At 38.1% G+C, this 14,073-nt stretch overlaps 1 protein-coding gene across 5 annotated transcripts in view; it reads left to right on the forward strand.

The window, feature by feature from the left end:
• The window catches only part of PCNX1 (pecanex 1), a 188,358-nt gene that overhangs the window by 119,614 nt on the left and 54,671 nt on the right, over window positions 1–14,073 (forward strand). For all 5 annotated transcript variants that reach the window (XM_055538492.1, XM_055538494.1, XM_055538493.1 and 2 more), the window contains 6 exons: window positions 4,440–4,549; window positions 5,167–5,272; window positions 7,765–7,857; window positions 10,511–10,661; window positions 12,516–12,657; window positions 13,846–14,023. In XM_055538492.1, the coding sequence (XP_055394467.1) occupies window positions 4,440–4,549; window positions 5,167–5,272; window positions 7,765–7,857; window positions 10,511–10,661; window positions 12,516–12,657; window positions 13,846–14,023 (780 nt within the window). The remainder of the gene's footprint in view (window positions 1–4,439; window positions 4,550–5,166; window positions 5,273–7,764; window positions 7,858–10,510; window positions 10,662–12,515; window positions 12,658–13,845; window positions 14,024–14,073) is intronic.

The raw sequence follows: 14,073 nt of genomic DNA on the forward strand, positions 1-14,073 counted from the left end.
CATATCTTTAGGAGTGGTTTAATTTTTTTTTTAATTTTTTTAATCTATTCACTAATATAGACATTTATTAGATTGATACAAAAGTAATTGTGGTTTTGGGCCATGGATTTTAAATCATTATAAATAGACTTGACCACATCTTTATTAATCAGAATAGGAACCACTACAATCAACACATTTTTGCCAATGAGAAATAAGTTTGTTTACTCCTGTAGTATAAAAACCCATGCTTCAGAATTTGATGAACTCGTGGAAAGCATTTTCTGCCTTCTGCTGTTTGTGGAAGTGATTTCCTTGCAAAAAGTTGTGGAGATGCTTGAAGAAGTGGTAGTAGATGAGAGGTCAGTTGAATATGGAGGATGAGGCAAAACTTTGTAGCCCAATTCATTCAACTTTTGAAGTTTGGTAGTGCACCGTGCGGTCCGGCATTGTCATGGAGAAGAATTAGGCCTCTTCTGTTGACCAATGTGGGCTGCTGGCATTGCTGTTTTCAGTGCATCTTATCAATTTGCTGAGCATACTTCTCAGATGTAATGGTTTCACCAGAATTCAGAAAGCTCTAGTGGATCAGATGGGCAGCAGACCACCAAACAGTAACACAGTGACCATGACCTTTTTTGGTGCAGGTTTGGCTTTGGAAAGTGCTTTGGAGCTTCTTCTCAGTCTAGCCACTGAGCTAGTCATCACTGATTGTTGTATAAAATCTACTTTTTGTCACACATCCTAATCCAATCAAGAAATGTTTTGTTGTTATTGCAAGGAATAAGAAAATATGACACTTCAAAACAGTAACTTTCAGTCAGCTCATGCGGCACCCACTTATCCAGCTTTTTCATCTTTCCAGTTTGCTTCAAATGCCGAACAACCATAGAATGCTTGACGTTGAGTTCTTCAGTAACTTCTCGTGTAGTTTTAAGAGGATCAGTGATCAGGATCAGTGATCCTCTCAATTGGTTGTTGTCAAATTCTGATGGCCGACCATTATGCGTCTCATCTTCAAGGCTCTTGTCTCCTTTGCAAAACTTCTTGAACCACCTCTGCACCCTGTACATTGGTTAGCGGTTTTTGGGCCAAATGCATTGTTGTTGCAAATTGTCTCTGCTGCTTTACAACCCATTTAGAACTCAAAGAATTGCTCAAATTTACCTTTTATCTAGCAGCATTTCTAAAGTAAATATAAACAGCAGGTAATAAGTCATTAGCAAAAAACATAAGAAATGCACATTAAAATAATGTATAACATAATTTAAGAATGTGTTTAAGAGCGTATCCCAATATCAATCAGCAAAGTTCAACAATGCAACCATAATTACTTCTGCCCCAACCTAATGAACCATGAACTTCCAGATGTTCAAGCTGGTTTTAGAAAAGGCAGAGGAACCAGAGATCAAATTGCCAACATCCACTGGATCATGGAAAAAGGAAGGGAGTTGCAGAAAAACATCTATTTCTGCTTTATTGACTATGCCAAAGCCTTTGACTGTGTGGATCACAATAAACTGTGGAAAATTGTGAAAGAGATGGGAATACCAGACCACCTGACCTGCCTCTTGAGAAACCTGTATGCAGGTCAGGAAGAAACAGCTAGAACTGGACATGGAACAACAGACTGGTTCCAAATAGGAAAAGGAGTATGTCAAGGCTGTATATTGTCTCCCTGCTTATTTAACTTCTATGCAGAGTACATCATGAAAAACGCTGAGCTGGAAGAAGCACAAGCTGGAATCAAGATTGCCGGGAGAAATACCAGTAACCTCATAAATGCAGATGACACCACCCTTACAGCAGAAAGTGAAGAAGAACTAAAGAGCCTTTTGATGAAAGTGAAAGAGGACAGTGAAAAAGTTGGCTTGAAACTCAACATTCAGAAAACTAAGATCATGACATCTGATCCCATCCCTTCATGGCAAATAGATAGGCAAACAGTGGAAACGGTAGCTGTCTTTATTTTTGGAGGCTCCAAAATCACTGCAGATGGTGACTGCAGCCATGAAATTAAAAGACACTTACTCCTTGGAAGGAAAGTTATGACCAACCTAGACAGCATATTAAAAAGCAGAGGCATTACTTTGCCAACAAAGGTCCGTCTAGTCAAGGGTATGGTTTTTCCAGTGGTCATGTATGGATGTGAGAGTTGGACTGTAAAGAAAGCTGAGTGCCGAAGAATTGATGCTTCTTCGGAGAGATCACTCCTGGCTGTTCATTGGAAAGACTGACGTTGAAGCTGAAACTCCAATACTTTGGCTACTTGATGCGAAGAGTGGACTCATTTGAAAAGACCCTGACACTGGGAAAGATTGCGGGCAGGAGGAGAAGGGGACGACAGAGGATGAGATGATTCGATGGCATCACCGACTCGATGGACATGGGTTTGGGTAAACTCTGGGAGTTGGTGATGGACAGAGGCCTGGTGTGCTGTGGTTCATGGGATCTCAAAGAGTCGGACATGACTGAGCGACTGAACTGAATACATCTATTAGAAATTCTGACTTCTGATTTTTTTGTTTACATTTTTTCCCTTGAACTTTAAAGCTCATTAAAAGTTAACAGTTTTCCTCTAAGACAACTTTATTACTTACTGTTACATACATACTTCCTACATCTTTACGTATTTTTAAAAAGATTGCTAGAATGTGGGCCATTGTTTACTGAAGTAAAAGCATTTAGACCCAGTACAGCCTGTAGAACAAATTCAGCTTTTAATCTTTTAATCATCATATTTCATGATTCAAAATTATTAATCTAAATAATGTAAGTCATTTTGAGACCAATTTAAGGATGCTTTTCTTTTGTCTGAGAGAAATAAAAAGTAGTGTCAAACGTTTGTTGAATAATACTTGTTTTGAAGCAGAATTTATACACAGTGAATCTTAAGTACACAGTTTGACAGGCTTTGGCAAATCATGCACCTGTGTAATATACACCCCTAGTGAGATATAAAATAGTTTCTCACCATTGGAAGGTTCCCTCATGTTTGTTCCCAGTCACTTTTATTGTAGGTTTTGTACCCCTTTTTCCCTTCCTCAGAGTTATCACTTTCAGTTCTTTGAGCTGATTCTCATGGTGTTTGCCTCCGTATCTCTAAGTAACTAACTTATACTTCTTAAAATTTGTCAAGTTTTAGGCATTAGCCATGGACTGCACATTATGGAAGCTGTAGGCTTACCTTTGTTTTGCCTCTCTCCCCACATTTCTATGAGACAGTCTTCCTTGTCTCCCTCATACACCTGATATGTTTACGTTATCATCACTATGCTCATGCTGTTCTTACATACATTTCATTTTCTCCTCTATTTTGTTGCCTTATGTATTTATCTCTCTTTCATTCTGAAACTCTTCACATACTGTTTAATTTTATGCTCAGTAAATTCAAACATAAAAGGAAGTTCAGTTTTTGGTTCCACCAGTTAACTGGACATACTTAAACCATCTCTGCCTTAGTTTCTTCATGTATAAATTAGAGAGTAACAGTACATATCTCCAAGGATGATTGTAAGAATTTATAAATACTTACAGAGATCTGAGAAAGGAGCTTGATACAGAGTATGATATACATAATATGATGATGATTAGATTTTTATGTAGCCATTAAAAAAAAGGTCTCTGTTGTGGTGTGGAACAATTTCCAAGACTTTATTATTAAATGGCGGGGGGAGCATGTTGCATAATAAACTACCATTTGATTATGTAGTCCACCATTCTCCCCTCTTGAATCCCTAAAGACAAAGATGCTTACCTCACAGGCCATACTTAAGAACTGTTAACTATTCCTTTCACCAGTGTTGTCTACTCTGTACCAGGTACCATGCTAGCAGACTCCAGAGATACTGCAGTGAGCAAAGCAGACATGGCATATCCACATGTCTGCTTGGCCTCAGAAGCTAGCTTTGTATTATTTATTTCTGGGAATATATAGCTATTCACTCAAGAAGCACTGAATGCCTAGTGCTCTAGGGAATATAATGGCATGTGAATAAAGGCATCCAGAAAGCAGCGTACCAAATGTCAGCAGTTTGTTTTGCCTTGAGTATTACATCATGTGTTGCCTCTTCCTGCTCCATTATTATATATAATCAAAACTTTGCGACAACAGGTTATTTTGTTTTTTAAAAAATAGGACATGATTTACTATAAACTTAATACCACTTAAAATTTGACAGAAATTGATAGCAGCATGTATCAGAAACAAATGTGTCATTCCTAGCGTATAGTAGAGCTTTAGTACCAAAAGCAACCTGATGATCATTTAGCAATTAGATTCTAGTTCATCAGAAAGTAATAATAAGTCTTATGGAATAAAATGCAATTGATAACATTACTGAAAAGGTTTTGTTTAATTCAGTTATCTTTCTCTTTATGTCAAAATACTGACATAAAAGGATTATATGGTACGTTGTGGATTAGAAACATATTGTTCTGTCAAACTTTTTTCCCAACAGGATTCTTGGGATGGCCAACATATTCCAGTGCTTTTCTCCATTTTTTGTGGCTTATTAGTGGCAGTATCCTATCATCTCAGCCGACAAAGCAGTGACCCATCTGTGCTTTTGTAAGTGATCACTTGTTATTGAATTAGAGAAATTTAAATAAATTGGCATTTCTTTCTAATTTAACTCCCAAGATCTGTTTTTCCACTGCATTGTCAAAACACTGTTGACTTATCTATATTTGGTTTCAAAATATATTAACTTTGGGTCATTGTAATCACCAAGGCCTAGAGTACTTGTTAGCTTTTTGTCCTCTAAGATGTAACACTGTATTTTCATTAAAATATTCTTATTGTATGCTTATTTATGGCATCTTAAACTTTGTCATTTGTTAATTAGTAAATATGGGCTTTCCTGGTGGCTCAGACAGTAAAGAATCCACCTGCAATGCGGGAGACCTGGGTTCAGTCCCTGGGTTGGGAAGATGCCCTGGAGGAGCGCATGGCAACCCACTACAGTATTCTTGCCTGGAGAATCCCCGTGGACAGAGGAGTCTGGCGGGGGTAGTCCCTGGGGTCTCAGAGTCAGACATGACGACTGAGCAACTAAGCGTGCATACACACGATGAGTAGATACACTTGGATCACTTCGTTTTCTATTATATCATAAAGTTTATTTGTTGTTTGAAGTACTAGTTTATAGATTATGATTTTCTCTCTCTCTCTCTCTTAACATAAAGCTCTTTGGTGCAATCAAAGATTTTTCCAAAAACAGAAGAGAAAAATCCAGAAGACCCTTTGTCTGAAGTAAAAGATCCACTGCCTGGAAAACTTAGAAATTCTGTTGTAAGTTTTAACTTTTTAAGATCACCCCAAATAAATAAATTTTATACAGTTCATCATGTTGTATAATGAACATTTTAGGGGGCAACACAATTTTAGTAACTGGGAAAAATACATGTATATTGTTATTGTACATGGGTGGTTTTTATTTCAGATTTTCACATGTAAGAAAGGCGCATTCCTCAAAGTTTGTTTTGATGTAGAACAGTATGCTAAATATTCATTTTACTTAAGGTGAAGGAATACAGAGAAGAACTATACAAAAAAGATCTTCACGACCCAGATAATCACGATGGTGTGATCACTCACCTAGAACCAGACATCCTGGAATGTGAAGTCAAGTGGGCCTTAGGAAGCATCACTACGAACAAAGCTAGTGGAGGTGATGGATTCCAGTTGAGCTATTTCAAATCCTGAAAGATGATGCTGTGAAAGTGCTGCACTCAATATGCCAGCAAATTTGGAAAACTCGGCAGTGGCCACAGAACTGGAAAAGGTCAATTTTCATTCCAATCCCAAAGAAAGGCAATGCCAAAGAATGCTCAAACTACTGCACAGTTGTACTCATCTCACACTCTAGTAAAGTAATGCTCAAAATTCTCCAAGCCAGGCTTCAGCAATACGTGAACTGTGAACTTCCAGATGTTCAAGCTGGTTTTAGAAAAGGCAGAGGAACCAGAGATCAAATTGCCAACATCCGCTGGATCATTGAAAAAGCAAGAGCGTTCCAGAAAAACATTTATTTCTGCTTTATTGACTATGCCAAAGCCTTTGACTGTGTGGATCACAATAAACTGTGGAGAATGCTGAAAGAGATGGGAATACCAGACCACCTGACCTGCCTCTTGGGAAATCTATATGCAGGTCAGGAAGCAACAGTTAGTACTGGGCATGGAACAACAGACTGGTTCCAAATAGGAAAAGGAATACGTCAAGGCTGTATATTGTCACCCTGCTTTTTTAACTTACATGCAGAGTACATCATGAGAAACGCTGGGATGGAAGAAGCACAGCTGGAATCAAGATGGCCGGGAGAAATATCAATCACCTCAGATATGCAGATGACACCACCCTTATGGCAGAAAGTGAAGAGGAACTCAAAAGTCTCTTGATGAAAGTGAAAGAGGAGAGTGAAAAAGTTGGCTTAAAGCTCAACATTCAGAAAACAAAGATCATGGCATCTGGTCTCATCACTTCATGGGAAATAGATGGGGAAGCAGTGTCAGACTTTATTTTTTGGGCTCCAAAATCACTGCAGATGATGACTGCAGCCATGAAATTAAAAGACGCTTACTCCTCGGAAGAAAAGTTATGATCAACCTAGACAGCATATTCAAAAGCAGAGACATTACTTTGCCAACAAAGGTCCGTTTAGTCAAGGCTATGGTTTTTCCAACGGTCATGTATGGATGTGAGAGTTGGACTGTGAAGAAGGCTGAGCGCCGAAGAATTGATGCTTTTGAACTGTGGTGTTGGAGAAGACTCTTGAGAGTCCCTTGGACTGCAAGGAGATCCAACCAGTCCATCCTAAGGGAGATCACTCCTGGGTGTTCATTGGAAGGACTGATGCTGAACCTGAAACTCCCAATAGTTTGGCCACCTCATGTGAAGAGTTGACTCATTGGAAAAGACCCTAATGCTGGGAAGGATTGGGGGTAGGAGGAGAAGGGGACGACAGAGGATGAGATGGCTGGATGGCATCACCGACTTGATGGATATGGGTTTGGGTAGACTCCGGGAGTTGGTGATGGACAGGGAGGCCTGGCATGCTGGGATTCGTGGGGTTGCAAAGAGTTGGGCACGACTGAGCTACTGAACTTAACTGACATTCACTGAACTTGAGCTGTTCACATAGTCTAAAAAATAGAAAACTTTAGAAAACTATAAAATTGCCTTAAGATATAATTTAAGCAATTTGTCCTAACTTTAGTTTTCATGTTAGCAAAGGACATTTCTTGTTAACTGTAGTAGGGTATTTCTGAATCTAGCTTAAAAGCATAAATCTGGGGGTGATGATTACCATAGATATAAAGAGGTTTTTGGTTTTTACTATAACTCCCAAAAGAATCAAAATTTAGTAAGTAAAATAGGACAAGTACATGCAATTTCAACATTTCAGAAAGCTAGTGAAAATATAACTGTTATCCAAAATGATATACCCTATAGAAAAACTTAAGGATCTCATTTCTTTTTCCCATGTAAAACTTACAGACGAATGAGGGGAAAACCTTCATTCTAAAAGACTTTTTTATGATATATTTACTGTGTGTGGAAATAGTTAAGCTTGTTTAATTTCCTTAAACAATCCTTGGTACAGCATCGAACCAAGATAGGAGGTAAATAAAACTTATGGTAGTTAATTATTATGTGTAAGAAATACCTGGAAGTGCTACAGAATAGATCAGTGAAAATTTATTTCTTAAACTTGGCCACTTGGGAGGAAAGATGTTGTTTAAATTTTTGTGTGATGCTTGATAAATTGTTTTGTCCCACAGAGCGAGCGTTTACAGTCTGACCTGGTAGTGTGCATTGTAATCGGTGTGCTGTATTTTGCTATTCATGTAAGCACAGTGTTCACAGTATTGCAGGTAAGGAATCATTTTGTTCTTTTCACTGGGGGAAAATAACTGTTTGGATTCACTTCTGACTTGATCATAATGCTAAAATATATTACTTTGTTTGGTTTTACCAACAAATAACTTATTTTTCTCATGGTTTCTCATGGGTCATGACTCGGAGAGTCGCTTGGATGATCCCAGCTCAGTTTGTTACCCTAGTCATATGCAACTGTAGCCTTTTGAGGCTGTGAGTAGGCCTCACTTCCTTGCTGACTGTTGGCTAGATAGCTTAGTTCCTCTCCGTGTGGTCCTCACCATGGGCTGCCGAAGTGTCCTCACTAGCTTCTTTGCCCCAGGGCTGGTGATCCTAGAGAGAGAAGGCCCAAGACCGATGTTCCGATCTTTTTTAACTGTTGTGGATGTGGCGTACCACCACGTCCTCCTTATCCATAGCTCACCCTGGGCAACCTGCTATAGTGCGGGAGGGGAATACAGGCAGGCATAAACATCAGGAAGGGAGGATCATGGGAACTGTTCTGGACTGACTTCTACAGTCTGCCTGCTTTCCTCCGTGACTGACATCCTTGTAAACTCCCCAGAGTCTCGTTCTGTTGCAGCTGGAAGTCCAGAACCTCATCCTGTAAATCGGGCCCGGGTGTGGGTGGTGCTCCCCAGATGGTGGTCCTGCAGGCCTGTGGCTGCCCTCCTCGATGCTCTTCATTCTCTCGTGCAGACCCGCATTTCTACATGTTGGCAGTTAGACTGTCGTGCCCGTGCACATAGCTTTCTTCATGTTTTTGTGCTTAGGGTACGTTGCATCTGTGGTCTAGTTTTCACCAGCTTTAGACAATTTTTGTCATTATTACTTTAAATGTTTTTTCCCTTTTTCTTCTGCTGTCCCTCCACCCACTCCCACTCGTGGACTCCAGTTACATAATCTTTGGCCTCTTGAATTGGTCCCACAGTTCACTTTTTTTTTAAATTCTGTTTTTCCCTCTGCATGTTTAATTGTGAATAGTTCCTATTGCTTTGTTATTAAGTTCACTAACCTTTTCTTCTGTAATGTTTAATCTACAGTTAATGCCATCCAGTGTATTTTTTAATCTCAGAATTAACAAGTTTCATCATTCAAAGTTGGTTTCAGGTCTTTTTTATATCTCTCATGCCTCTGTTTACTTTTTTGAACTTAATGTAATTCCCTTCTCTCTCTCTCAATGTCCATGTCTCATAATCCTAACTTCTGTGTTACTTATGGGTTGGTTTTGATTAACTGATTTTTTTTTCCCCCATGAATCATAGTTTCCTGATTCCTTGCGTGCATGGTTGTTTTTGATTGGATGTCAAGCATTATGTTTTGCCTTGTGGGTACTGGATATTTTTTTATTTCTAGAAATATTCTTGAACTTTGTTTTTGGCCCTAAGTTCCTTGTAAACAGTTTGATCCTCTCAAATCTAACTTTTAAGATTGCTTAATTGGGACAGGGCTAGTCAGTCTAGGGCTAATATTCTGCCTACCTTTGAAGGCAACACCCTTTGGAATACTCTGCCCAGTGCCCTGGGAGTGTTGCATTTTTCCATTCTGGCTTGGGAACACAGGCACAGTAGTGCCTGCTGTGTGAGTTTGGCGTGGTTCTTTCTCTGGCCACACATGGTCTATTCCCACACATGTGTGGCTCATTCCCCTGAATACTCGAGCTAGACCCTCTGCAGATCTTCCGCCATGCATTTCTCCGTCCATGCAGTTTTCTGTTTAGAAAACTGTTTACTCTGATGAGCGCTAGTTGCCTTGCTATGCCCAGCCTCTAAGTTCCGTTTCCTCCACTCAGGAGGTTCCAGGCTTACATGGGTTCCCCTCCCTGCAGTACAGTCTGAAAACTCTCTAAGGGCAGTAAGCTGGAGCAGGCCTGACACTGACCTCATCTGCTTTCTTTCTCTCAGGGTTCACTGTTTATTTCCTTATGTCTAATACATTGCAAAACATTGGTTATTGTATTTTGTTTCATGTGGAATAAAGTAAGTCTCTATTATTCCATTTGCCTAGAAACAAAGATTGTATTATTTAATTTTAACATTTTTGCTTGTTTTCTTCTTTTCCAATTTGATCCATTAACTCCTGAGTACCTTGCAAACTGAGTGAGATCCTGTGAGTCTTCAGGGGTCAGATGCAGGCCTCTTTAGTTTCTAAATAATTAATTTGAATATTTGAAGTGATGGTACTTTGTTTTTTTGTAAATTTAGTCATACACAAGAACGCTCTTCCAAACTACGTAAAGACACAACAAAAGAATACTATTAAAAGTTTGGGCCTGCTCTTCAAATTTACAATTTTATTTAGCTAATGTCTTTTATCTCTGTTAGCAAAAATTTAATACATTGCTCTGCTAGTCACGTAGAACATTCCTAGAGTAGGAAGTGGTACACCTCAGGCCATATTGTAGTTACATTGGCAGTGTGAGACACCAAAGTAGTTAACACATTTTAAAATATATGTATTACATGACCAGCCACTAACTTTTATAGCTGTTTTAATCAGAAAATTACATAATATGGAAATGTTAACTGTAGACAAATGTTTAGTTCTCAGATGCTGTAAGTGACTAAAATTGAACTGACAAATTAGAAGTTCTTCTTTGAGTCATTTTCAAAATCACTTGTAATTTTTTCAACTTTATCCTTGCCTTAGCCTGCACTCAAATATGTGTTGTACGCCCTGGTCGGCTTCGTGGGTTTTGTAACCCATTACGTGCTGCCTCAAGTTAGGAAGCAGCTGCCGTGGCACTGCTTCTCTCACCCTCTGCTCAAGACGGTGGAGTATAATCAGTATGAAGTTCGAAGTAAGTGGTTCATTAACACTTTTCCTTTCAATACTGTGGATTTTTTCTTTTACTTAGTGGACAGGCAGACAGTTAAATAAGTTTCATCAGGTAACACTTTGGTTTGTGTTTCTCAGCTCTTTGTCAGACCTTTTGCAAGATGCTTTCATTTCATTTGAAGTCTAATTGTCAGTGCTAACTTTCCACAGGATAAGACCTTGCTCTTTCCTCCTCTAAATTGTCCATCACAGACCTCTCATTGATTAATCCTTTGGGTATGTCTATGACTTCTCTTTCCAGCCCCACCTTTACCGTCAGTTCTTCCTTGCCATTTGCAGGCAACTCAATCCCCTGTAAGACTTCCATCTGACATATTTTTAACTCAGATCATAAAAGGAATAGGTTTCTGTTTCCACCAATGACCCTGTGTCCTACCAGAGAGAGCTATAAAAGTTGATCAAGAGAAAAGAGGTGGAAAGCACTTGTAATTGCTTTTTCTCATTCAGATAATTTAGGATAGAATATAAAATGACTAAAAAGAAGTAGAAGGCCGGTCCATTCGACAAGTGTTTTACTTGTTGCTATAAACCTTTACTTTCCATTATAAGTTATCAGTCTGGTTCATTGGCTCCATAACCTATAATGGCCTCTAATGTACTGTACTTCCTCATTTTAGAGAAATAATAAAAGTTAATATCTGTGTCATCATTGTTATATGCCATTGATTAAACAAGCCAGTGTTTAATGAATTAATATGGAGAGTGAATTTCTCAATTGTTCGGAGATAACTTCTGTAAAAAAACTCAAAAGTGTTTGAAAGATTTCCATACCAAACTTGACTTTGCAATCTCAAAGCAAATTTCTTGAGCTTTTTAGCAGAATTGCTTAAGTCATCATGGTACTGTGATCTTGAACATTGTTTTGATCCTGGAGAGATAATTAACCAAACAATAATGTGTAGATTGCAATAAAATGACACAAGACTAAAAGAATCTGTACTGGTCCGTTCTTACTGTAAGGAAAATAACTCATAGTGATGTAAATATTTTTTATGGTTAATTATTGATTGCTTTCATATGTAAATGTTAGCAAGTACATCTGGTTTGTTTTAAAGAACAGTTTTCATTAAAGTTAACCGTTGATCTTATAGTTTGTTTTCATCTTAACAACATTTAGTCCAAATTTTTTTCAATTTTGAAAAAACATTTTTCACTTATTAAGAGTGTTAGGCATTAGCAAAGTTGATTTTAACAGCTATAAAGAAGAATACTCATTAGAAAACTTCCTAAAGGTGGTTGACATTATTTTCAGATAGTTGGAGAACCTTATTTTAAATCTTTCAGTTTATCCTGGACACTTTCCCCAGTGACGTTAAATGTTCAAGTATTGGGAAAATGTTTGGCAATGAAAATGACACTTAATGAAGTGTGTGAATCCAAAACATACCATACTTTCAGAGCTCTTCTGAGATTTATATATTAAAGGTGTATGTGTGAGTGTAAGGATTTTTAAAACAGTTTAATAGATCATTTATTTCTTTTGGGTGAAAGGAACAGTCTAATTATCTTCAATAACCTTTTCTCCAAATGTTATAAGTGTAAATAGGAGAAAGTTAAGGTTAAAAACTGAGGTTTCAAGAAGTAAAGCTTAAAATGAAATTCAACTCATCTAAATTTAACATCTGAGTTGGAAAATTGAAATGTGGCTCAGAATTCATAAAATTGACAAATGACTGATGTATTGGATGTTTTGCATTGTTAATAGTAGAGCTGAATTTGAGTAGGAAGATTTTCCTTTCTTATGACGTTGACAGACTGTGTTATGCATTAAAATGCGTGTGTACATGGTCTTCTTAACTTAATATTGCCTTGTTAGATGCAGCTACTGTGATGTGGTTTGAAAAACTTCATGTGTGGCTTCTTTTTGTGGAGAAGAATATCATCTATCCTTTGATTGTTCTCAATGAACTTAGTAGCAGTGCAGAGGCAATTGCAAGTCCAAAAAAACTGGATACAGAGTAAGTATGATATTCCTCTTATCTAAGTTTGACTGGTGAGGACTGTCATAGCACTCTCTTCTCTTAGGTTATTGATCAAATATTGAATAATCATTGAGTGTCTCTTTGGTGCAAAGTACTGTGTGAAAAATTGAGGTGAGATTCAGTCTTTGAGTTCCCTTTTCTGAACATCTGTTTCTGCTCCTGACATATTACTACTCCAGGCATCTTATTGTCAACCTATATTTTATGAGATGACATTTATTAAATAAGGTTCATTTTACTGTTAGATGGTAAGTTTTGGAGATGATTATTTTTGTATACTATGTGAATCAGACCATTTAGGTGGTCACTTGCCTATACAGTCATCCTGTAGGCCTACTAGGTACATGTTGTTGGGTAAGCATTAATATGATTTTTTTCCAGCATTGTTTCATGTTCATTTTTATTGGGCTATAGTTGCTTTATAATGTTGTGTTAGTTTCTTGCTGTACAGCAAAATGAATCAGTCATACATATACATATATTGACTCTCTTTTAGATTTCCTTCCTATTTAGGTCACAACAGAGCTTGAGTAGAGTTCCTTGTGCTGCATACTGCACCCTCATTAATTACCTATTTTATACATAGTATATATATTTCATTATTAATATGTTTTTATGTGCTGCTGCTGCTGCTAAGTCGCTTCAGTCGTGTCCGACTCTGTGCGACCCCATAGACAGGAGCCCACCAGGCCCCCCGGTCCCTGGGATTCTCCAGGCAAGAACACTGGAGTGGGTTGCCATTTCCTTCTCCAGTGCATGAAAGTGAAAAGTGAAAGTGAAGTCGCTCAGTCGTGTCCGACTTTTAGCGACCCCATGGACTGCAGCCTACCAGGCTCCTCCGTCCATGGGATTTTCCAGGCAAGAGTACTAAATGCTATTAATGTTAAAGCAGTAGAAATACTGAGAACCTGGAGAACCAAATGTCAAAATTGCAATATTGTCACTTACTTGTGTGTGTGTGTGGGTTTTTTGTTACCTATTTTTTAAGCATGCTTATTTATATAAAGGATCAGAATCATGACACATTATTAAAAAGGAATGTTTGAAGTTTAAATTTGATATAATATTCTGAGCTTAGTAAATGAAATGGTAATTTTTCTGAAGTTCATAATTATCTGGAGTTTTCAGTTCTTAGTTGATTAACGTTCTTCCTCTGTGCTGTAGATTAGGCGCTTTAATGATCACCATTGCTGGTCTGAAGTTGCTGCGGTCCTCGTTTAGCAGTCCTACCTATCAGTACGTCACAGTCATCTTCACTGTGCTCTTTTTCAAAATCGACTATGAAGCTTTTTCAGAGACCATGCTTTTGGATCTCTTCTTCATGTCTATACTCTTCAACAAGGTAATATCTGAAGAAAACATTCCTGTCTGTAAAAAGTGTCTCCCTAAGTG

This window comes from Bubalus kerabau, chromosome 10, assembly GCF_029407905.1.
Source record: "Bubalus kerabau isolate K-KA32 ecotype Philippines breed swamp buffalo chromosome 10, PCC_UOA_SB_1v2, whole genome shotgun sequence".
Taxonomy (NCBI): Eukaryota; Metazoa; Chordata; class Mammalia; order Artiodactyla; family Bovidae; genus Bubalus; species Bubalus kerabau.